At 42.2% G+C, this 25,749-nt stretch overlaps 1 protein-coding gene across 1 annotated transcript; it reads left to right on the plus strand.

Annotated features, from left to right (window-relative positions):
• The first annotated feature begins 7,540 nt into the window (after positions 1-7,540).
• CHRNA9 (cholinergic receptor nicotinic alpha 9 subunit) lies at positions 7,541-16,253 on the plus strand. Its single transcript, XM_040594436.1, has 5 exons — positions 7,541-8,028; positions 9,131-9,276; positions 10,068-10,222; positions 10,894-11,426; positions 13,197-16,253. The coding sequence occupies exons 1-5, from the start codon at positions 7,959-7,961 to the stop codon at positions 13,751-13,753; spliced, it is 1,461 nt and encodes a 486-aa protein (XP_040450370.1). The 5' UTR covers positions 7,541-7,958; the 3' UTR covers positions 13,754-16,253.
• The last annotated feature ends 9,496 nt before the right edge of the window (positions 16,254-25,749 follow it).

Consider the following 25,749-nt stretch of genomic DNA (forward strand, 5'->3'; position numbering starts at 1 on the left):
CACCTGGTTGGTATGCCTTTGATTCTATTCTGATTATGATGCTTATATCAAATACAGTCTTTAGAATGACAGAGATAATGTTACCCATTAATTACTATAGTACTGAATAATGAAGTATAAAGCCTATATTCTTACACAGCTAAAATTTTCATTTTGGAAATTGACTTCAGAGTTCATGTTCCTGAAGTGGATGAAACCTGCAAGAAATAGCTTCATATCTACTAGAAACGAAGCGGGTAACTACATCACATGTTTATCAGGTTTTGCACCAGGATCCATGAGTATTTCTTGCTTGTAGAATGAAAGCATCCCCTGCTAGTCTGATGAAGCAGCATTGTGTCCTTTGATAGCAAAGACCCAAGTCCAGAAGTTAAGGATAAATACACAAATGCCTTTAAATGTCTTAGGGTTTTCTTTTCAGTGATTATGTAGAGAATTAATTGTGCCACAAAAAGTGCTGAGGAGGCTTTTTTACACTATCTGGAATTGCAAACAATTGCATATCCCAAAATTTTTTCTTGTTTGCAACCTGCACTTGGATGGGAACGAGCTAGCAAAAGAAGACCTTAAAGATTGAGGAGTTCAATTGATTTGTGACTTGAAATGTCCCCAAAGTTCCTTTTGGGTACCTAGAAGTCTTTTGTCACCTTGACTGCTTCCTTCTACTTAGATACGTATATCCATCAGTTTGTTTACACGTTGAAGAGACTTGATCATTCTACTCCATAGCAAGGAGGACACTGATATTCTGTCACAGGTCTAATGGCAGCACACTGGGCACAACATGCCAGCACTGTGTTACCCTGCTGTGGCAGGGGAAACATCTGAAGAGGTTTCATTTCATATTTGTAAATTATACCTCAGGTAGCTTGTAATTGCTAATGTTGCAAACTTGGAATCTGCATAGGCATAAAAAGTAAACTTATTTTAAGATATCTGAAGGAAAAGCAATTTTTTTTCTAAAAAGATAGGTGAAGAATGCTCTGTTTTATGTGTTGTGATGCAAGTTTGGCTGGAAGCATTAGTGTAGTGCCTAATGCACCAATTGCTACTGGCTCATTGACTCATCTCTTCCAAGGACATGTCCTAATGTGTTGCCATCTCATTTTCTGAAGCTGGCTGTGTACTCACTGCAACATGTTGCTTAACCACATCAGTATCTTACTTGCTACTTACATTGCCTTGAAGTACTGGCAGAAGGGAAAGAGAATAAACATGTATCACATCCTATGCTTTTTTTTATGTATAGCTTCCCACCAAGATTAAATCAATTACCTATCAGAGTCCAGACCTGACCATATCTCAGTCATTAATACCATTGGATTAGGAGCAGCTCTGTGAAATGGCAGTGTAAGATGCTGCTTTTTCTAGAGCCCAGGAGTAAAGCCCGGAATTTGTTGCTAAAATTGTTTCATGTTCTAGCATGTTCTAATGTTAGCTCTTCTATATTAGTTTGCGGAACTGGCTTTTGCACTTTTATATACATGTCCCAAAAGCTATAACCACAGGATGGTTGTAGGATAGTCTGTCTTCTCATAGCTCTGCTATAGCTACAAGCTGTTTTTTTGTAAAAAACCAAACAAAATTCCTCTTGCCTTTTCCTCAACATCTTGGTTCTGTTTCAGAGTATAACGCCCTTCCTTAAGCTGAAGGCAGCTGAGCAATTGGCAAAGATACTTCACAGCCCCCTGCCAATTGTTGGCAGGCAAGTAGCAAATGTTTTCCAAAGCACACAAACCAACTAGATATAATTTGTAGGTATGGTAGCACTTTAATGTTAGAGCACTTTCTTTTATACCTCATATCACCTTTCACAGAACTTGAAAAATAGCAGTTAATTAAGCCTGTAAGATTCAGATCACTGTTGTAGGCTAACGCTTCTAGATGGCAAATCCTTTGTCTTTATGGGCAAAGTAAGGTTTTTTTCAGCCCAGTTAACCAAAGAAAAGGATGTTTCTTCCCATATTAACACTTGAAATTTTTTGCCTTGGGAGTACTAAGCCTTCATTTCAATGCATTTGTTGCGGATTGAAAAGAAGGAACCAGTATCTTAGCACTGAACAATTGCTTAGAATGTTGAGGATGAAAACCAATGGTTTGAATACAGCCTCCCTTAACTGATGTGCAGCCACTGTGCTCAGAGATGCTAGAAATGCTTGCTTAGTTCTTTTTCAAATTTGTATCGCAATGTAAGTAAAATTGTGTACAGCACCGGTGAAGTAGTAGCCTGTATGAATACCATTTTAGCAGTCATCTTGTCATTGGAGTTCTGGGAATTCCTTAAACAGTTGAAAGTTCAGGTTGCTACATTATGATCTGCGGGTTTTTTTTCTTGTCTTCATCTTTCGGCACCTTGCCTTTTCAGCCAGCTGCACTGTATTAGTGCACAGCATTAGTCTCAGCTTTTTGTAGGGGACTCATAAACTCTGAGGAACTCGGATAAGAACAGAAGTTTAGATGTACCATATTCTGTGTTGCAAGGTGAGTATGAACTTACCAGGCAAGCACATGTTTTCAGGGGATGCTGTACTGTCTATGCAGATGTACTTGTGAGCATGATAACTTTTGGTAGTGTTTTAAAGGGATACTCCCATCTCCCTTTCAATTATGGAGTGTGAAACTTCAGTTTTGAGTTAGTATCCAACTGTTGCCCTTCAATCTTGCTTCTTCAGATACTGATTTAATCTTTGGTGATGTGCATACAAGCTGAAGGAATTGCTTTCTGGGGAACTTACTGTCTTCAGCCTGCAGTGGCAGCTGAGGGGCTTCCATCTACTTCCAAAAGCTGAGGTAGTCTGCTGTCTTCCGTGGCTCACGGGTGATCACAAAGGTGCTTGAGTCTGTCTGCACACTTATTAGAGGGTAAAAATATTTCTCTGATCCAGTTTGTTTTGGAGCATCAGGCTGCCCATCAGAGCAAACCTGTGATCAGAGCGCACAGTGTCTGGGCCCAGAGATTGTCTCTGTGTAGAGCACAGGTGCTGTGAACAGCCATTCAAAGGCATGGTGCAATGCTGGAAATGATCCCAATAAGAAAGAGCTGTATATAAATTAGTTTCTGATAGCTAAAATTGTAAAGTAGCTCTGTTCCTAACCCTGCCAGATACTGAATACTTCTCAAGGATGAACAAAATACTAGTCAGCTTGCAAGCATCCTGGTGAAAAAGGATGAGCACACTGCATTTTAGATCACTTTAGATAACGGAAGACTTCTAGGGGCAAAAGATTTTTCTACTTCAGGTGCTGGGAGGTGGTCAGCAGAACTGCCTGCTTAACCAGACCCAAAAGAAATTTATATTCAGAAAACCTCAAAACTGTAACACATAGATTAGGATTTCCTATCTCTGGAAAATGTAGCTAATATTCTATCTACATGATAACACGATCTGATGTTATGAATGCTTCCTAATGTATTTCCTATCTTCCATGCGTATAACAGGGTGGAAGAAAAGATGAATGAGTGTGCTGTTTTCAGGTGGCAGGGGATTTCTAGAGAGAAGGAAGGAGGAGGCAGTAGGTGGGTGACAAAAAAAGAGGTGGAAAGAAACACACTCCATAATCTAGATGAAGTGCTGTATTCTTCTCAGGAGCAGGCACAGTGAGGCTATTCTGCTGGCAAGAACTGCTGTTACCCATGCTGTTAAGACTTCAGACTAAGGAGAGAGGTTTAACTCTGAAGAATTTGTGTGTTGCTTGACCCCATCACAAGATAATATTCTGTAGTGAGTGCTGCAAAGAATGTGAATGCACCAGCTTCTGTAGAGAAGAATTGGCAGGAAGGCAGGTAGAAGCAGACTGTGAGACACTTGTTACAAACTGCCTAGAAACCGATCTGTTCTTATTTATTGTTCTTTGATGAAGGGATGGATTAGAAATGGTACAGGCAGCCTTGAGGCCTGTGATAATACAGTATCTGTAGCTTTTCCATTTGGAGGCTTAAAAACTCTGAATGCTTTTTATGCAAAAAAGGGTAAGAATATTTTTAAAAAGTCAGTAAACTTATATGCAAAACCTCAGCCTCAGGAAAAAATTAGTATTTTAGGCCAAAGATGAAAGATTTAATTGAAAGAAAAAAATTAAATATGTTTTTACACTTCTTTCCTGCTTTGCTTGTAGTTTAGCTAAGATAAATATCTAAAGCTGGAAGCTTTAATATGAAAGAGATCCCTTCCGTGTTATCTCCACTTCAGTCTGTCCTTAAAGTGCATGCAAAGTCAAACTTCCCTTAAATGGCACTACACTGAACTCGGGATTTTTTATGGTCTTGATAACAGCCTGTGTGTTTGTCTAGAACCATAAAGTTACAAGTGTCATGTGAGTATCATAAAAGCTTAGTGCACCAATGAATGGTACACTCCTGTCCCGCGGAATGTAAGCATGAATGTAATGTTCTGCTCTCTTAATAACCCAAATGCATTCTCACAGAGTCAAATGTGTGAACAAAGTATGTGAAAGAAGGGTTAGATATTGTGCCACGGGCCTTAACTGCTTTTTGCATCAGAAGTGGCCTATGCTCTAAATATGGTTTTATATTTTACAGTTGTTGACAATGATATATATTTGCTCACCCTAAAAGCCTCTCGTGACTGGTCTCATGTATGGTAGGCAGACCTGATAACCAGATTCAGCCACTGAGTTCTGCTGAATCTTTTTTTTTTTTTTTAAATATAGCATCTTGCTTCTGCTTGTCTTATATCAAATGTAAGGCAAATAATCAGAAAAGTAATCGAAGTGGATTAAAATGCCATGTGATTTTTGTGTGATAAACAAAAATAGTTTATCTGGGTGGATCAATAGGCTGGCTAACGGGGCCATCTGCTGGCAGAGGTACTCTAACAAGTTAACTGAATTATGCTGGGGACAAGTCTAGCTCTGGGAGAGGTTAATGGCTTGATTTTAACTTCGAAACACCTGTGGCTCTTCTTAAATTATCTGCCAGCTGCTTCATACTTTATATTAATTCCTTACTTCTTAGTGTAAAAATAGAGAACTGCTTAACTATAAATTTAAGCTCCATTCAAATGTTAAATGGGATGTTTGATCTGGGATTGCCATAGATTACACCACAATTTAAAACTATATTCTGAGAAAGCATGGGTATGTAGATGAATCTCTCAGATCAATGAACAATGATTAATGTTAATACTTGGTCTTCACACAAAATGTCTACATTAGGGACATTTTGATTAAAATTACAGATCAGGTTTCTTGTGAACAAATGTGAAGAAGCCAATTGGTCTAGCATACTAAGATTGTTAAATTTCTTGTATCTTTAATATTGAAAAGACTTCTGGATGTGTTTTATTTTTACAAGCACTGTGTAATCAGTGCAGCATCTGAGATGTAACAAGTGTGTTCTGATATGTGTGTGCTTGTGTTTGCCTGTCTGTATGTCCGATATGTGGCAACTATTGGATATATTTGATGATTGTAAAGACAATAGATCATAACTGAAAGATTATGATCTATGCCTTTACAAGTTTATAATGAATAACATGGAGTATATGCATGTGTAAAAATAAATTGAGTAAGCAACACATGTAAATATGCTTTTTGTTTTTGTCTTCTGAGAACCTTCAGTTTGCCCTCAAGAAGCTGTCATCACAATAGAGGTCCACAGTTCTTTAAGTTGCATAAGATCATGTATTTTAAAGTACATCAGTCTGCACTACTTAGCAGATACATATTGCTGGTGTAACAGCTGACAAGTTTGTCTCAAGCCTGTGGCAAAACAAGTTTAGCCTTGGTTCCAGTAGTAGCACACTTAAAGCAGTACCCCAGTCACTCTTACAGATTCATAGAATGGCTTGTGTTGGAAGGGACCTTAAAGATGATCTGCTTCCAACCCCCCTGCCATGGGCAGGGACACCTTCCACTAGAGCAGGCTGCTCAAAGCTCCATCCCAACCTGGCCTCGAACACTTCCAGCTTCCAGGGATGGGGCATCCACAACTTCTCTGGGAAACCTGTTCCAGTGTCTTACCACCCTCACAAAGAATTTCTTCCTAGTATCTAATCTAAATTGACCCTTTTTTTAGTTTAAAACCATTATCTCTTGTCCTATCACTACAGGCCCTGCTAAAAAGCCTGTTCCCATCTTTCTTATAAGCCCCTTTTAGGTACTGGAAGGCTGCTGTAAGGTCTGTCTGGAGCCCTCTCTTCTCCAGGCTGAACAACCCCACCTCTCACAGCCTGTCTTCATAGAGGTGCTCCAACCCTCTGATCATTTTTGTGGCCCTTGTTTGGGCTCACTCCGACAGGTCCAGGTCCTTCTTATGTTGGGGGCTGCAGAGCTGAATGCAGTACTCCAGGTATTTTTGTAATTACAGTAAGAGAAGCAGTAGCTATTTGTTGTCTTCATGGCAATGTACTATAAAGATAGCGCCCTGAGAATGCACTGATCTGACTATCCAAATGTGTTTCATCTTTTATCTCTGATTTTTGTTGTCTCAAACAGCACATACCTTCTTCCTACAGAGAAAGCAGGTTATCACATACTGTTTATGGGCTACTCTGACCTTTTTGACTTCTGTTTTCCACCTTTTTCCCCTTTGACAATTCAGCAAATGAAGTGAGGGAGATGGATTTCATTACAGGTGCTTTAGCTGAAATTATTTATTGCTTACCTATTAAACCATAAGGGTCATTGATTTATAGACCCCACAAAAGCACAAGCATTAGCCAGTCAGTGCCAGGAGTGCAGTTATATAGAAATTATTTGTACAATCAGCTTCCTTCTAGTCAAAAGACTACACAAGAGTAAAGCAACAGTATTTTATATTTTGTGTGGATCAGAACTATTCTGGACCAGTTTTTTGCTGCTAGTTCAATCTGTATTTTCACCTTTCTATTTTAATGACTGTTTTCTGTTACCTATTCTACAAGGATGGCAAAAGGGACTGCAGTATATCAGGAGGGATGAATTGGATCTATGGAAAGGAAGAAGTCACCTCTTGTCTCTGAGAAACTTGTAAGAAAATGGCCTGCAGTGCTAGGAAACTAACTTGGCTACATGAGTGACATAAAGCTAATGAAGTTCTGACTGTCAGGGTAGATGGGAGGCCCGCTGTGGTATTGTTTTGCATTCACGTTTCTCTCCTGTAAGTATTGTGGCTAGATGCAAGAGGTGTCCAGTAAGCGCAATTCTTTGTAATTCTGGTGTCTTGCCGAGTTCACCTGAGGAAAATTGTACTGTATTAGGAAATGGCATTTTCTCTGCAGTCCAGTTTTGCTCCTGATTTACTGTGCCGAGTACTGGTCTCCGAGTTGTCTACACCAGTGGAAGTTGTTTGCACAGTGGTATTGTGCTACTGCAAATGTTGCCTATGTTGTCTGATGGGTGTAGCTGCAGTTTCTTCCATGCAGCATCACTTTGGTAGGTGAAAACATTGCTTTGTCACAGCATGGGTGTAGGCAGGCTGTGGTGTTTTTTCTGCTCTGTGAGATGTCGGATGTGTGATGTACAGTGTGACTATACCAATTAAAATACTGAGGCAGATCACTCTTTTTGTGACAGGTCCTCAAGTTCTGCCACAGAACTAGTTCTGAGCACACTATTGCTGAACATAGGGGCTATAAAACGTGGCCCACCAAAGAACTGTAAAAGGGTTCTTCTTAAATTAGGCAAAATCTTATATTTTGTGTGCAGTGGAATACAGTTTTCCTACTGATATCCAATCCGATTGTCTTCTCTCTCAGCATTAGCTTGAGAGCAGGCAGCTCTCACATTACGGAGGGAGGGGGGGTTCTCAGAGCCCCAGGCGGTGGCAGGGACAAAGACCATCGATCGTTCCAAGACTGACAGCTGCTGAGGGAGGACTGACTTGCTTCTAGCAGCTCATCAGTGCCTCAGCATCTTTATGTTGCTGTGCAACTTGGTTGTTTGGTTTTTTTGTTAGCTTCGGATGGTGATAAACATTTTTGTTCACTTGGGTGAACAGTTTTATTTAAGGTCCAGAAATGAAGAGAAACATCCTGCCCTCCTTTTACATCTCTCTGTGGTTGCTGTTTACAGCGGTGATACTACAAGGTGAGAATACTGCTTGATAGCTGTTATGTTTTTATATTTATGTTTATGTTATGTTGCACTGAGGTTTATTTTATTCAGGTAGGATCTAGTGTCCTGATGTGTCTTACAGGGTTGAGCTCCAGAAGTCTTTCAGCCGTTTTGTTTTATTTTGTCTCACTGATGCATAGACAAAATGAATGATCCCATACAGCCAGAACTTAAATTATCTTTGTGAAGCTTTAATTTGTTAGGATTTCTTTTTAATCAGGAAGGTTTACTTTAAACTCTAATTAGTCCAGGAAGTCACCAGAGAGTGATCTACTCCAAAGCACTTGCTTCCTACATGGTGCCAGCTGGCACTTGGACGAGTCTTTTGAGTGTTACTGCCCTTGCCCTTTGCTTGCAGAAATGTATGAATCTATCTAAAGGTAATACAGAGACTACCTAGAGAAACTGTGATGAACAACACAGCACAGAACAGCAAAAGTGTCATTTAAGACCTGAATTTTCAGTGAAATAGCCATAGTGACTAAGTCTTGGATAGTAAGAAGCATCTCCAAATACATGGTTTGGAAAAGATGTTAGTGCAAAGATGTGTCCGTACATCATGCAATTACCAATGTGTGAAGAAAAGCAGCTCAGATTTTTCCAGGTGGTAGTTAAAAAAGAAATAAGAGTAAATTCTGAAAGAAGCCTGTGAATCCATCAGTGCTGCATTTAGGGAGATATCACAAGTCATTAGCCTGGCAGCAGCTTTGACTTCAGACTTTGCTTCTGATTTTAGCTTGGCAGATATGTGACTAACTCAATCTCTATGCCTGTGAAAGACACCAGTAAAATAAAGGCAATATTTACTTTCAAAAAAGGCAGGCACCTCTGTATACAGAGTTTTTTTTCAGTGGGTATGAGAAGCTAAAATCAGCTATTCATTTACTACAGGTGAATGCTGTCCTTATTTGAATAGCTTCATCTGGCATACTTCTGTTTCTGAACTAAATTATATTCTACAGTATATTATTGATAAATACAGTTACAGCAAATACTACTTGAAGCTGTAGAAAGAGGATGTCTTCTGATACTACTGAGTGCTTAATCTGATGTACTGAACAAATCTGTTATCTAGCTGTTGAATCAGCCAAAGGAAAATATGCTCACCTGCTGTTTAATGAACTGTTTGAACACTACTCAAATGCTCTAATACCAGTGGAAGACACAGATAAAGTACTGAATGTCACCCTTCAGATCACGTTGTCCCAAATTAAAGACATGGTAAGTAATGTTTTTCTGAAGATGTGCAGAAATGTATTAGCTGTAAACCTTTTGCCTGGAGTAGGAAAAGCAATTTGCACTTTGTTGTGACAACTTCCATAATGCTTCCTCATGAGGGCCCTGTTCTCCAGTTCTTCATAGATTACCTGATTGCAACACTAAGTCTTCCATTATAAGCCTGCAAATTTAGAGCCGCTCAATTGTTAAGGCTTCTTTTGTAGTTAAGTGTTGGTAGAGCACCCTCCAGGCAAATTTTGCCGAGTTTTAAATAGGGTAAATGCTTTTTCTTTTCTAAGATGCAATTAATTTTTACATAAACTCCCTATTTTAGCCTTCAGTTACTTTTTTATAAATTTGATACAGCCAGATATACCTTAAAGGCAAAAGAAAAAGTTTTTTTGGAAGGAGAACAGAAAATCACTTTTGTGACTTGTGAATTACAACTTAAAGGCCTCACCAACATTTCAGAGAATTCGTTAGACTAAATCTATTAGCTGTTTGGTATTCTGAAGCTTGCAAAAGGAAATTCTTAACGTACTGGGGGCCTTACACAACTGTGATTAGAGCTGGGAGGGTCCAGGGGGAAGAAGGTTTGGCCAAGAGAAAGTCCGAATAAATGAGCTCCCTGTGCAGTGTACGGGCACGTGTACCTGTCTGAGAAGTACTCTTGTGGCCCGTCAGTATTCTGACCTGTTTTGGGCACTACTTTAAAGCTATACAACGTATGCTCTCTGCATTTAAGATGTGATTTTGTCACCTTCAGTTAGAAACATCTCTACATTTTTATGCAGGATGAAAGGAACCAAATTTTGTCAGCTTACTTATGGATTCGACAAAGCTGGTATGATGCATACCTCAAATGGGACAAAGATAAATACGATGGGTTGGATTCTATCAGGATTCCAAGCAATTTGGTTTGGAGACCAGATATTGTCCTATATAACAAGTGAGTGTGGCTGGAGAAAATCAGCTTGATAATTTGAGGGAGGAAGGGGGTTGAAGGAGGAATTGACCCGCAGAGTCTGAACTTTCATCACTTTACCTTACGTAGCAAGGGGTATATTTGTTGTCTTAACATTTGTTGTTGATCATTTAAATATTCTGCAATAAAGCCATAGATGAGACTTGGCAATTGATTGTGCTACGCAGCAAAGCTGTTCTGAATTTCTCTGCACTGTGAATTGAATACCCTGGCAGTCTGAAGTACTTTCTGCTGAGGCTATAGAAGAGCTCTGGAACATTGTCCACAAAAAGGTGGTACACAAAGTCCTCACTCTTTGTCTGCTCTCCTGGGCCAGTAATGACCAACAGATTATTTTTGGTTTTGAATGGATTCTTATCCTACTGCATCCTCTTTGAAGTCAAGATTGAAGAAGCAACGGCTAATAAATACAACATCCGTTAACAGCACTGATGTTTGGCATTAATGGGCAGTAGTACCTGTAAATAATAGTTAATAGTAAGTTCTTACTAAAATTCAGTATAAATACAAATATGATTTCAGAAGCATGCTTTTAATGGTGTGAAGTGAAGGGTCTTCCCCATTGCCCCCCCTTTCCTGGTCCACGCTCTAGGTTGTTGCCTGTCAGTCCTGACTGTCACTTTTCTGTCTTTTAGGGCTGATGATGACTTTTCAGAACCAGTGAATACTAATGTTGTGTTGAGATATGATGGAAAAATCACTTGGGATGCACCTGCTATCACAAAGAGCTCTTGTGTAGTGGATGTATCTTATTTTCCTTTTGACAGCCAGCAATGCAACCTTACATTTGGGTCCTGGACCTATAATGGTAATCAGGTAGACATCATCAATTCTCTTGACAGCGGTGACCTCTCTGACTTCGTAGAAGATGTGGAATGGGAGATTAATGGTATGCCAGCAGTTAAGAACGTCATCACTTATGGCTGCTGCTCTGAGCCTTATCCGGATGTGACCTTCACACTGATTTTGAAAAGGAAGTCATCTTTCTACATATTTAATCTGTTGCTTCCTTGCATTTTGATCTCTTTCCTGGCCCCACTGGGATTCTATCTCCCTGCAGACTCTGGGGAAAAAGTGTCTCTGGGCGTTACGGTTCTTCTTGCTCTGACTGTGTTCCAGCTGATGGTTGCAGAAATCATGCCTCCCTCTGAAAATGTACCTCTGATAGGTGAGCTTCAAGTGCTTTGTCTTTAAACATGGTTTATTAATAGTAGGGCTGTATGTCAGGGAAATCATATGTAAGTTGTGGGTTCTGGGAAGATAAAGGTGCTACATTTTTAAAACATCATTAAATACTTAAAATATGTGTAGATTTTGTACAGGTATGCTACAGCTCTTTAAGATTATTTTGTGTTTCTTTTTAATTATATATTAGCTAGCTATTTTGTATTTATTTAATATAGTTAAGGCTTGTAATAAAGCTAGTAATGGAAAACAACCTCAGAACTAGAGTATGAAGTGTAAGCATGAGCTGTGTACACAAGGTCAGACTGTTTCAAGACACGTTTCTGTCAGATCCATGGCCTGGCTGGGATACTCAGGGTTGATTTAATATCTGACCATTGTTACATTGAATTGTAATGCCTGTCAATCCATTACACTGGATTTTAATTTACATCTGAGAATCTGGAAGAACTGATGTGTAGTGAAAGGGTGGTGTTCAGCACTGTCCCACTTGCCTTCTGCCAGGACCCTCCTCCTGTCCCTGGCTGATCTCACCCAAGGCAGGAGGCTGCCCAGCTGCCCTGGTGGGATTTCTGGAGGACTAGGAACACAGTTGCCTCCAGACTGGCTTCCAGCTTTGTTAAGATAATTCAGATCTCATTATTCGTTACACATTATTACTGTGTATATAAAAACCAGTATGGCTTAACTGAGACAAAACACTGGTCAGTAAATAGGGCTGTTGAATGCATTTCCCGCATCATCATCATCAGCTATTCCTATCTGGAATAGGGGCTTGCTGTACTGGAGTACCTTCCCTGTCCTCCTATCACACTATCTGACTTAAGAAGTCAGGACCTAGCATGAGTCTGCTTTCTCTGTTCCCTCACGCTCCCTCATCATCCTTTCCAACCCCTCTGAAGACTGGGATCACATCATATTTGTCTGCGGTGCATCCCGTGTCATTGATGGCAGCCTTTGCTTTTTCTGAAGAGGCTGCACAGCAGCAGAGCAGGGCTAGGAGGTGCCTCTGTGCCTGGGCACAAGCCACAGCATGTTAGCTGGTCAGCTGTATGCTTCAGGTGTGGAAAGCAGTGGCTGAAGGGCACAGCTTAATTTATTCACTGTACTTGTCTGCACCTGGCCAGAATGAACTTTGTCCTTGTTTGGACTGGCTGTGCTGAAGAAAATCCAGGCAAGAAATCTCAACAGGCAATGGAGCCACCCGTCAGCCCTGGGCCTGGCTTCTTAGCCTTCCGTATAGTAGCTGTGTCTGCCAGTAAGGTCTGGATATTCACTGGCCTGTGTGAACGCAAAGGCATCCATCTGCTGGTGTGGTGTGCATCAATAGCTCCAACAAAGCATTATCATCATTTTTGTTAATACACCCAGAATGGGATTTCTAATGTGCCACGTGAAGCCATCAACATTGGGATTTTGCAGACACCAGGAAAAGAGCAAGGCTCCTGATAAACATTGCCAAGCTGCTTTCTGAATGGGTGTATTTCGAGAAATCAGAGGTTTTGGCTTGCAAATATTTACCATGCTAATACAATAGCCCCTTACTCATGATAGGCATGCCAGTAATGAGTATAAGCTTTTACTCTAATGGCTTTAATCTTTGTTTTTAAATGGTAAATTAAGTGTGATCTAAGTACAGAGACTCAGGGTGATTAAAAATCAGTTTCACTTGCATTTGTGTTTAGCACTGTGTTGTCAAATTATTTCTGCACTTAGGATAGCATCTTTAATATGATTTTATTTTGTGTTCCAGGAAAGTATTACATAGCAACTATGACGATGATCACAGCTTCCACTGCATTGACGATCATTATAATGAATCTCCATCACTGTGGCTCAGAAGCAAAACCTGTTCCACAATGGGCCAGGGTGGTTATTTTGGACTACATGTCAAAAATCTTCTTTGTTTATGATGTGGGTGAAAATTGCACAAGTCCGAAAAGAGAAAAGGAAGATGAAAATAAGTTAGAGGAGGGTGATAGGTGTCAGAGGAGGCACAAAGAGGTGAGGAGTCACCTTTCTAATAGGAATGATGAGTGTGATCTCAAGGAGAAGCTCAATGGAAATTTGAATAAAAGCTATGGAGTTCCTGGTGAAAATGTTAGGGAGGCTGTTAATTGCTGTTCCTGTTACAAAATGCTGATTAAAAATATTGAGTATATTGCTAATTGTGTTCGAGACCATAAAGCAAACCGGGCCAAAGGAATTGAGTGGAAAAAGGTCGCGAAAGTGATGGACAGGTTTTTCATGTGGATTTTCTTTATCATGGTGTTTTTTATGAGTGTGCTGATCATTGGGAAAGCAGCTTAACTGAAGATGAACACATTCCTTTTGTAAATCTGAATATATGTGTTAGCTTGTTTCAGTGGAGCTCTGGGACAGAGGTGCTTTTGAGATTTTTGTCTTTTATTCTGTAACTATAAACAAATTGATTCTGTAGACTGTAACAATGCGTTGAGACATTGCTCAGCTGAGGGCTTTGTTAGTGGCTGTCCTTGCCTTTTATTTCAGGAGTGCAGCCCTGATGAGGCTGCTGGGTAAGCTCTTTGTGCTCCGTCTTGATGGGTTGTGGCTATGACTTCAGATAGAGTGCGGTGGAGCGCTGCAGCGATGGAGCAGACAGCCTAGCAAGGGAGCATTGTATTCACAAGGTTGCATCTCTCATCTTGTAATTTCTCTCCTCTAGAAAAAAAGTGTATTTGTGACATAGTGGCAGTTCCTGGAAATCATGCATTCATGGCATTGCCTTTTTTCCATTTTGTTGGTTTTTTTTTTAGCTTGTCTTCCTAACTTACCTTTTTATTATGCCTCTGATCACTGTTCCTATCATTTCACAGGCTCTACATGTCTGTTTGTTGTGCCTTTAATACCATTGAGCTTACTGAGTATGATGGTTACCTTGATCTACCTTTATTATTTCCTGCTGCTGAATATTAACCTGTTGTCACCACAGCTCCAGTAAACTGGATTCCTGGGACTTCTTCCTCACTGTGTTGGAGAGCCTCTTCTGTTCTTTTCCTCTTGAGCCTAACTATAGGAAGGACTGCTCCTGTCCTTCCTAGATGTCTCATTCCCTTGGGCATGGGCATTTAAATGCTACTTCAGACTGCTAAAGTAGGAGGCTGTGACTTTTTGTCTCTGCTAGTTTTATTGACCTTCAATGTTAACCCCATGTGTCCCTTGTCTACTCTTACATCCTCTTTAATACTTAAACTTTAAATTGCCTACAGGAATGCCAGGTTTGCTCTGTGCGTTATTCAGCACAAAAGCATGATCTTACAGGCTTGTTAAAGTAGTGTCATAATCAACACTCTTTGTTCAACACCTTAGTACTTCTGTGTATGTGAGTGTGTTTGTTGCTGACAACACCAAAACCCCCTCTTCTGTGTGTTAATTTCTGTTAATTCTGTCAAACTGATAGAGCTCTGGAGGATGTCTCGTGTAGTAAAGTTAGAAGCTAGTACCCCAGGCATGCCCATGGCAGATAAATTGCTTTTACAGAGCACCTTGAACTTTGAAACCATGATATTCTAGATGCAGTGGGAGAGGCAGAATGACACTGTAATGGATCCCAGTCAAAAGTTCACATGACAAAACTCATTTTAATAATTGTTGAAGTTAATAGGAGCATACCTGTGCAGCTGTAACTTAAGAGCAAGGTGTCAAAATGGCAAAGTGATTCAGTTATTATGTCCAAATTTATTAGAAGAAAAGGAATTGTAATTATTATTATGATGTAAATGATGCATTGAATTACTAATGGCAGGTTTTCTCTTGTGTGGAATAATTGATATTGTAAGCTTATCTGGATTCTCATACATAATGCAAGCCTTAAAGTCCAGGTTTTAATGTAAAGTTAACTGGGTGGCTAGCCAAGAATAAACTCAGTATGTGGAAAAAGTCTCAAGTGTGTTCCCTGTATATTATCAGTTCCCAGTCAACCAGGCTAATTTTGAATAGCTCCTTTAGAAGACAAGCTGTTCACTTTCTGTGAACAGAACACTTTCTGTGCAGAAAGCCAGTTGTACTCATTTGTCGTGGAGTTCAGGGTTTGGCACTTACGCTGCATGTTTGAGGAAACTGATTTGTTCTTTGTTGTGGGAAAAAATACTGTCCCAAAAGCTGAGGGAGCAATGTATTTAAAGATAAGGGTAAAATATTCAGAACATGAGGCATCAGCATGGAAAACCAATGGCCAAGAGTTTGTCCAAGGGCTTATGGGTAGCATAAAGTAGAGAGTTACTACTGTTCACTGTCTCTTCCAATATAGGAACTGGGTACATCAAATATACACAATGTGTCACAGTGGAGGAGTCTCTTCAATATGTGAGAAGGCTGAGGAACTCCTTGCAACAGGATTTATGAATGCTGAAATATCATATGGATTTAAAATTTGGGGAGAAAACATGGAAGAAAAATCTTATTGGCATACTATTAAATACAGTCAAGTGCTGAAAGGTGGAGTAATATTTTGGGGATTCATGACTGTATGTTCTTCAGTGCTCTTCATCCCACTGGTGGCACCAATTAAAGACAGCTTCCAGATTTAGAAAGACCTTTAGTCTGATGCAGAATATCTTTCTTAGAAATCCAGATTTTGCCCATGCCATTCTGTTCAGTGCATCTGTGGCCTTCCCATTTGTAAGGGAAAGTTTACAATTGTAGGTGGATCATGGGCCTCTATCATGCTGGTGCTCTTCAGTATGCTACATGCTTAGATGATGTTGAAATCATACTTTGCACTTCTCTAGCACATTTTATGCTAAGATGTGACAGTACTAAAGAATTCTCTTCCTTACAAGAATATGATTTGAAAAATATTCCTAGCTATTTGAATTTATTAACTACTACTTTTAGTTTTTAATTATTTTGTGTTATTTTTTTCTTTCGATCACCAGACCTTCTCAAGTGTTTCTTTTCTTTTATTTACATATGGTCAATGTTGTTCTAGCTCTTGTAACAAACATTTTTCTGGTTTTAGTTCATAAGAGCCCTGGATTCAATAAAGAGTGTGAGCAGCAGATGATGGATGCAGGTAGAAGATGGCACCTGAACAGTTCTTGTGAAGCCTCATGCTAAGACTCTCAGAGTCACTTCTCAATCGTTTTCCAGAGGGAAAGCATAACATGGTGCTGCATGGCCATGCTTCTGGTGATAAAGCTGATCCAAGATCCATACTGCTACCTGGTTTAAAGCTGGCTTAGGAGTTTCTGACTAAACTGTAGGGGCTCTAGTTTAAGTGTCCCTCCAAGGTCTTAATATTTAGTTTGTCTATCTCTGTATTTAGCTATTTCAGTAAAAAACCCACCATATTCTAAATCAGCCAAGTGTGTTAGTAGTCAGAAGTGTACATGCCAACTCTAGTGCTAAGTGGAGGCAGGAATGTTTAATCTAATTCTGTCTGTTCTGATCTCTTCCTCTTTCTTTTGTGTCTCTCATACTTAGATCCAGCAATCTTTGAGGAAGATTAAATCCAAAGATGATGAATGACTATGTTTATAATAACAGAAAAATAACTACTTATGCACCTGTCTGAGTTACTGTGTAGGCTTAACATGAATGCAGCCGGGTGACTTCAGATTTACTGAGGAGGACAATGATGCTGTAAAAATACTGTTTGAGATCTGTGTGCTGTGGAGGCATTTGAGGAATAAGCTGACAGATTTTTTTTTTTGTCTCTTGGCAGAGAGATCACCTCTCCCTTTTTTATTGAGTCGTTGCAGTTTTAAAATGGGAAGAAATACAAGCTGTCTCCTGTGATGCCTTTGCTGTGCTCTCTTCCATGACCAGGATTATGGAACTGAAGATGCAGTGCGATGGGATGTTGGGGTATAGAGTTTCTAACTGTGCAGAAAGGTAGGAGATGCCCTTAGCTACCCCAGGAAATCTGTTTCTGTTTGTGGAAATTGCAGCCTGAAGATTCATGCTAAACCCAAAAGAATCATCCTGGACAGTACATGACACCTCGAAATAGAGAAGCAGGTTTTCCCATGTTTCAGGAACTCAGATGTTACATCATAAGTTTTCTGTATGTTTTGTCCTCTGGTTAACAAAGCTTTGTACTCTGACCCATGAGATGGTGGAGTTCAGGATCCTGTGTGGAGGAAGCAGGGCAGTAAGTAGGATTGCAACCCTGGACTTCACAAGAGCTAACTTTGGCCTCTTGAACGACCTACTTGGAGGAATCCTATGGGTTAGGGCTCTAGAAGGCAGGGGGCTCCAAGAGAGCTGGCTAATATTCAAGCATCACTTCCTCCAAGCTCAAGATAGGTGCATCCCTCTGAGTAAGAAATCAAGCAAAGGGGGCAGGAGGCCTCCATGGGTGAGCAAGGAGCTTCTGGCAAAACTCAAAACAGAAGAAGGAAGGTCATGTGATGTGAAAAAAAGGGACAGGCCACTTGGGAGGACTATAGGGATGTGGTCAGAACATGCAGTAGGGCAGCTAAAGTCTGTTTGGAATTAAATCTGGCAAGGGAGGTCAAGGGCTTCTTCAAGTACTTCAGCAGGCAAAGGATGATTAGGGAAAACGTGGGCCTACTGCTGAATGAGGTGGGTGCCCTGGTAATGAAGGACACGGAGAAGGCAGAGTTACTGAATGCCTTCTTTGCTTCAGTCTTCACTGCCAGGCTGGCCCTCCAGTTTGCCAGGCCCTGGAGGCAAGAGAAGCCTGGAGAAAGGAGAACTTTCCCCTGGTCAAGGAGAGATTACCTGAGCAAACTTGACACCCACAAATCCATGGGCCCTGATGGGATGCACCCCCAAGTGCAGAGGGAGCTGATAGATGTTATTGCTAAGCCACTCTCCATCATCTTTGAAAGGTCGTGGAGAACAGGAGAGGTGCCTGAGGGCTGGAGGAAAGCCAGTGTCACTCCAGTCTTCAAAAAGGGCAAGAAGGGAGGACCCAGGAAACTACAGGCCTCCATCCCTGGAAAGGTGATGGAACAGCTCAGCCTGGAGGTCATCTCTAAACATATGGAGGAAAAGAAGGTCATTAGGAACAGTCAATGTGCATTCACCAAGGGGAAACCACACCTGACCAAGCTAATAGCCTTCTATGATGGAATGACTGGCTGGGTGGACAAGGGGAGAGCAATGGATGTTGTCTACCTTAACCTCAGCAAGACTTTTGATACTGTCTTCCATAACATTCTCATAGGCAAGCTCAGGCAGTGTAGTTAGGTGAATGGACAGGGAGGCGGATTGATAACGGGCTGAATGGCAGAGCTCAGAGGGCTGTGATCAGTGGCAGAGTCCAGCTGGAGGCCTGTAGCTGGTGGTGCTCCCCAGGGGTCAGCAGTGGCTCCAGTCCTGTTCAAATTATGCATCAATGACTTGGATGAGGGGATAGAGTGTACCCTCAGTGAGTTTGCTAACCATACAGAACTGGGAGGAGTGGCTGATACCTCAGAAGGCTGCGCTGCCATTCAGCGAGACCTGGACAGGGTAGAGAGTTGGGCAGAGAGGAACATAATGAATGAAGTTCAACAGAGGCAAGTGTAGGGTCCTGCACCTGGGGAGGAATAACCCCATGTACCTGCTGGATGGCAGCTCTGCAGGGAAGCACCTGGGAGTTCTGGCAGACAGCCAGTTGCCCATGAGCCAGCGGTGTGCCCTGGTGGCCAGGAAGGCCAGTGGCATCCTGGGGGGCATTAGGAGGAGCATGGCCAGCAGGTCGAGGGAGGGGATCCTGGCCCTCTGCTCTGCCCTGGTGAGGCCACACCTGGAATGCTGTGTCCAGGTCTGGGCTCCCCAGCTCAAGAGAGACAGGGAACTGCTGGAGAGGGGCCAGCAGAGGGCTACGAAGGTGATGAGGGGACTGGAGCATCTCCCTGATGAGGAAAGGCTGAGGGAGCTGGGCCTGTGTAGCTTGGAGGAGAGTGAGAGGGGATCTTATCAATGCATACAAATATCTTAAGGGTGAGTGCCAGGATGATGGGGCCAGGCTCTTTTCACCAATGCCCAGTGACAGGACAGGGGGCAACGGGCACAAACTGAAAGACAAGAAGTTCCATCTGAATACGAGGAAGAACTTCTTTACCTTGAGTGTGACAGAGCACTGGGACAGGCTGCCCGGAGAGGGTGTGGAGTCTCCTCTGGAGACATTCAAAACCCACCTGAATGTGACTGTGCAACCTGCTCTAGGTGAACCTGCTTTAGCAGGGGGTTGGACTAGATGATCTCTAGAGGTCCCTTCCAACCCTCACCGTTCTGTGACCCTGCCAGAAGTATGGCAAGTGCCTAAGACTTGTTTCTCAAGAAGTGCAGGAGTGTGGCAAGAGCTCCTGATTGTGCGTCTGTCACAATTTGAGAAGACCAAGACCTGTAATGTGATTGTTTAGGAGGTGGGAAAAGGGAAGTGTGGGTTGAGAGGCAATTCCTTTCTTTCTGTTTATGAAACTGGAAGAAGCCATCTTTTCATACAAACTTCTGCTACTCATTGAAGAAGAGAATACATTGACTCTTGTTTTCATTCTTAAAGTATTTTAATCAGAGACAGGATATAGGTCCAAAGGTGGCCTGTGGAGTTTGTGCGTAACCACCTCCTTTGTATTTGCAGGCAGAGTGAATAACCTAGAGCTCAATTAAAGGAGAGTAAGCTGTACATCCTTTTTCCCACTGTTTCTGAAGTCCACTAAAAAGAAAAAATCTATCTTTTTTGTTAGAGACAAGTCCAGCTGTGTTGAAAGGACAAGATGTAGCAGAGGAGTTCGCATGTAGTTTGCGTTGTGCAAATTAGAGCTTTGTTGTCTGCAGGCACCTTTTAAGAACTCCATTCTGCAAGGTGGCAGTGAACAATACTGGTTTTACATTGCTTGCAGTAAGGAATAATTGAGATTGCAAGTACCCAGCTCAGGTTTGTTCTTATCTGTCTCTCTTTCTAAATACTTTTGTGCATTTGATTCCTAGCCTATAGGCCACAGACCACTGAAGGTCTGTAAGGCCACCACCAAACACGCTGCAACTGTTCTATCAAGCTGTCCTGGTTTAATCCATTCTTCCATGTGGCTACATGTGGGCATTTGTGAGATTGTTTGAGCTCCAGAAATTTTCCAGTTTGTCCACTTGGGTGGACAACAAAGGCAGTGAATTTATCAAAGCCTTTATTGTGCTAGTACTCCTTTGGGTCTTGGAAGCCGTATTGGCTCTCGGGAGCTGTCAGGAGCACAAGGTGTTCCCGCATCTGCCTCTGTCACTAAGGTGAATCTCTCAGGCAGTGCAACCTGCCTTCTGGTTACCTGGGGTGCAGGGACCGACCTCGCAGGAGGCCTAGCGGTGAACTAAGTCATGCCTGTTCTTGGTCATGCAGGGTCCCGAGTATCTTTGGCTGGCCGTGACAGTGCTGCATCTCCAGGTGTCATTCTAGCCATTGTGTTTGAGAAGGCAATCCAGGGGTACCTTTGCAACAGGATGAAATACAAATATAACTATTGAGGGAGGGATGTCAGTTAGTGGAGGAGCATAGCAGGGTGGAGAATGTGGTCTGACCTTAGTTCCAGGGGCAGTTTTTGCATAGAACTGTTATGCCTTGGTCTGTTCTTGGGCACTCCTGCTTCAGGGTAGAAGTCAATCTAGTGAACATCCAGAAAACAAAGATTAAAAAATGGCAGCTGCAGTTTTAAAGAGGGTTTTTCATTTTAGTTCCTGAAAACTTTTATTTAAAAAGTTTCAGTGCTACCTTCAGTACTACTGAAAAGGTTCAGTACTACCTTCTAAGTAACCTACCTAGAATTAGGGATTTTTCTTGGGAGCAGGCATTGCTGTTTCCTTCCTTTGCCATTCTGAGCATTTATATTTACCAGGTTCTGTGCCTTGACATTCACACAGCTGCTAGCAATAAATTTTCACTTCTGTTTTAAAAGAACTTGAAACATATTTTTATTCAAATCACTCTTCATTGAACAAGATTTTCATCTTTGGTGTTGGGAGTTGCTGGAGACTGCACTGCACAAAGTCTGTCTTGCATTACCCTTTGGTTTGAAGAATGCAGGGGTTTTGGTTAATCTAAATGCAGTGACAGAGCTGACAAAGGAAGAGTGGAGCAGAAAAATAACATGGTTTTTAAAATTGCCTACAATAACCTGAGTTAGGTTTAAGCAGAGTGTTTCAGTGAATAAAATTAGTAAATTGGGATTCACTGGGTATTTGCTTGCTATGTGTCACCACTAATGGATGACTTGGATTAATAGTGGTCTTAAATACTATATAACACTGTATTCTGGTTTTGTTTCCTTGTGAATTCTCTATTAGCATGCCTAAGAACATGCTAGCAGGAAATCTTTGAGCCAATATAATGTGAACAAATAAAGAATGATACTGTGATTAATGCATGTATCTGTATGGTTCTGTTGTTAGTGTGCCACAGGTAAGTAATAGATCTGACTACTTTATTCATTTTGTATTTTTAGTTCTAGCTGAATGCTACCAAGCTGCTTACTACTGAAATATGGTGGCAGGAGTCCCCTTTGTTAGTGTTTCATTGTAGCAAGAACGGACTTCAACAATAAAGTCACCTGGAGAAGCCTCCAGACGTTGGAAAAGCTCTGCACAGGTAAAGCATTTCGCTAGAATGTGGAGTATGTGTTCAATGGTGGTGAAAGTGATGGTGTGGCCTCCATAGGGCCAAAGTTCGTTAGAGGATGGCAGCAGACACATCTGTGTTGCAAAATAATGCTAAGTGGTGTCTGCAAAATGAGGATGAGGGAAGGGGCAGAGGGGGGAGGCAAGGAACTAACTCAAAATGACGTGAAAAAGATGTAAAATTCCTAAGACAGTTGTTTAGCACCTGTGAATTCACAGAGCACATTCCTGCTGTGGTATAGCTACTTCCATTTTGTGTCCCATTCACTGGCCAGCCTGTGTCCGGGGTGGACTGCCAGCAAGTCAAATGCAGCTCCTACTCTGGGGCCATACTGCAGCAGCGAGTCTGTTATGGGGTAGGGGTTACTGGCTCAGGCAGGGACAGGGGTGCCAGATTGCCCTAAGTCATGGTGATGTGTCCAAGCCTGCACCATCTTGATGGAAAAGTGAGACCCCGAGGACCTACTCACATCACCTGCTGGTAAACTAGTCCCATTTCATCCCTCTGCCCAGTTCCGAAAGGTAAGTGTCTGGTAGCCCTCTGTATGAGCACTGTATGGTTTGGAAGGTTGGCTTCCTCCTGGCTACTTCATAGCCCTCAGTTCCACCTGGAACTCACGCATATTCAAATAATTTTCTGTCTGGTTCACCCACTTTCTCACAGAAAGTTGATGGCTGCACTTCTTCCACAGGAGGCCTGACAGGTTTCAGAGCTGTTTCAGTGTATTGTTGGGTCCTGCAGGTTGTGCCCCTTTTCTTCAGCGTGTTAATGTTCCAGGAGACTGCTAATAAGATAACTGTGGTGAATGGAACTTGTGTTGCTTTTATCTAGTGTTTTTATCATAGCTTGAAACAGAATGGTGATCATGAGACAATCTCTTTCCTCACAGCTAAGGGATGGGAATTTTTCTTAAAGACTTAACGCTAACGTCACAAACCCAAGGGTAAACTGGCTCCTGAACCAGCAGTATAATGCAAGTGAGCTCAGGGGTACGTTGTTCAGGTACGGACAAAACTTAGTCACCTTCAGGTACACTGCCTTAGTTCTGCTTTTGAATGCCACGTTCACTACCCTGCAGGGGTTGTTCAAACTGTAACAAAGAGCATTTCTCAACACCTGGTTCAAAGCGAGCCGGGCAAGTGCTTATTTGGCACAGCAGCCCCGAGCTGCATGGATTCTTAGCAGTGCTTCGAGGCAGCAAGTTTTGCGTCGCCAGGAGAATTACACACTGGGACCCGAGGTTCCTGGGGCACCAGCAGCAAACCAGCCTAGAGGTCCTGCCCCAGGGGAGGGGAGGAGAGGTGAAGGCCGGAGGTGAGAATGAGTCCGGGGCCCAGGTGTGTCTGCTGTAAAAGTCGGCACCTTGCATAAGCTCCACCTGTGGAGATAGCTCCTCACCTAAATCCTGAGACCTCTAGGGGTCATACAAGTGCTGTTCTAGTTGCTGGGGTGCTTGTAGGAAGTTTTTTTAATGAAAATCAAAAAAGCTGCTCTTAACCCTATATGTTCTGTTTTCTCCAAGGTACAAGTGATGTAGCCTTGGTGCCCTAACAGGGCATGATTGCTCTTTTATTAAGGTCTAAGTAAATGAAGACTTGTATCACACAGGCAAGTGCAAAGATTTCTGTTCTGAAAGGCCATTTCATAGCTTCCTCAGAAGCCGTGGTTTAATTTTTATAGTTTGATCTGGGGACTAATAGTCTTATGACAGAACTGATTTGAGGTAGTCTCTTAGTCCTCAGGGTTCTGCAGATTGAAGGCTTCATGAGCAGTGGAGACTGGTCCTACACCTGGTCAGGAGAGTTTGGCATATTGCTGAGACCAAGAGAAAATGCCTGCTGAAGGCACTGGGTGCTACGGCAGGAGGAACTTGGACCCTCAGCCAGGTCAGCAGAGATGTGGCTATTTAGGTTTTCTGACCAAATTAAAGTAGCTTGGAAAAAGAGAGGCTTTGTGCAAATGGCTTTCTTCCATTGATCTTGCTCTTCTGAGTTGCTTCTGAGTTCTTAGTCCTTTTACCCCTCTAGTCCTTGTATTCTCTTCTGAGAACGGAAAGAATCCTTTTATGTCCTAGATTATGACTATACCTGCTATAAGAAACAACTTTAGCATCATGGTATGGTTCCCTGTGCCCTGCAGACAGGAGCTCCCTGAGTTCAGTAGCCACAGACATTGACTGGGTAGGGCAATATCCCTGACATGGAGAAAAGACGATTTGTTTGCTCTCGTTATTACTTTACAACTAATCTTATGCCCTGCTCACTGCAAACACACAATGTTAGTGTGAAAGAAGGTCCTCTGTCTGTATAAGACTCCAAATAGGAGGAAGAAATCACTGAGGCAGTTCCATAGACTGCATTCACTTAAAAAGATGGACAATGCAACTTGTAAGACTTCTGAAGAAGGCAGAAAAAACTGTTCTGGCTAGTTCATTGTTGTAATCCAAGCCTACACTTGTTCCTGGAGATGATGATTCTTCTCAAAATGCCAGTTGTATGGGTTCTAGCTGAGATGGGGGTAATTTTCCCCACGGCAGCCCTCGCAGTGCTGTGCTCTGTGTTGGCAGCCAGAAGGGTGCTTGTAACACACAGTGGTTTGGCTACCGCTGAGCCGTGCTCCACAGCACCAAGGCTGGCTCTCCAGCATCCCTCCTCACCAGTGGGCTGGGGGTGGGCAAGATCTTGTGGGGGGACATAGCCAGGACAGCTGACCTGAAGTGACCAAAGGGATATTCTGTGTCATATGACATCTGCTCAGCAACAAAAGCTAAGAGAATGGAGGAGGAGAAGGGTATTTGTTTTCCTTTCCTTTCACATGTAGCATTTGCTTTATTAAACTGCTTTTATCTTGACCCACGAGTTTGGGGTTTTTTTCCCATTTCCATCTTATTTTCCTCCCCCAATCCTGATGAGGAGGGGAGTGATAAAGCAGCTTGGTGGGCACCTGGTATCCAGACAGCCAAGGTCAACCCACCACAGTCCTTTTTTGTGCCCAGTGTGGGGGCCTGAGGCAATGCCAGTTTTGTATTAAGTGTTGTATAGCTGTAATAGTTATTAAGTGGCAACCTCCAGTCTGGGTCATGGAGCTGCACTTCTTATCTCTTTATTTTGCTGAGTTTGGGAACATGCTAGTACAAACAATGACTATGTGCTTTGCCCTTGCCCTGGCATTGATGGACTTGCTGTGCTGGGGGAGCTATCTTGTGGAGAGCATGAGGGAGTACATCTTCCTCTTCCTACATGGGATTGATGTGGATGGTTTTATCATGCAGGTTCCTGAGGTACTTGGTCACCCTTACATGAACTGTTTAATGGTACTAATTAACACTTTTAGCATATTATGGCATTTGTGGAATCTGGTGTTGTCCTGGTGTAAGAGAAGACAACTTTTGGGTGATACTGAAACGTGCCCTGAAGCAGCAGGTCCGTGGGTGGCAGGGTGTGTAGGAGCATTTGGGCAGGTTCCTAGGGCGCTTATCACTTCCCATAACCTGGGACTTTACACCTGAACAGGCAAGCAACCCTGGCAAACTGACATGCCACCTGATAGAAGGGTGCCTTGCCTACCCCAATGAGATCCAGCAGCTTCTGGCACTGTACTGGGGCCTGGCCTGTGCCTATCGAGCCCCAGTTAGGTACCCTTAGAGGACTGTGGGTTGAGGCAGGGACCCAGACAGCAACAAACTATAGTAATCACCTCAGTAGTGAAAAAGAAACAGTGGACAAAG

This window comes from Falco naumanni, chromosome 1, assembly GCF_017639655.2.
Source record: "Falco naumanni isolate bFalNau1 chromosome 1, bFalNau1.pat, whole genome shotgun sequence".
Taxonomy (NCBI): Eukaryota; Metazoa; Chordata; class Aves; order Falconiformes; family Falconidae; genus Falco; species Falco naumanni.

Coding starts and splice junctions, on each gene's coding strand:
- CHRNA9 (XM_040594436.1), top strand. CDS start 7,959: ATGAAGAGAAACATCCTGCCCTCCTTTTACATCTCTCTGTGGTTGCTG. Junction 8,029..9,130: donor TACAGCGGTGATACTACAAG/GTGAGAATACTG, acceptor TCTGTTATCTAG/CTGTTGAATCAGCCAAAGGA. Junction 9,277..10,067: donor TGTCCCAAATTAAAGACATG/GTAAGTAATGTT, acceptor ATTTTTATGCAG/GATGAAAGGAACCAAATTTT.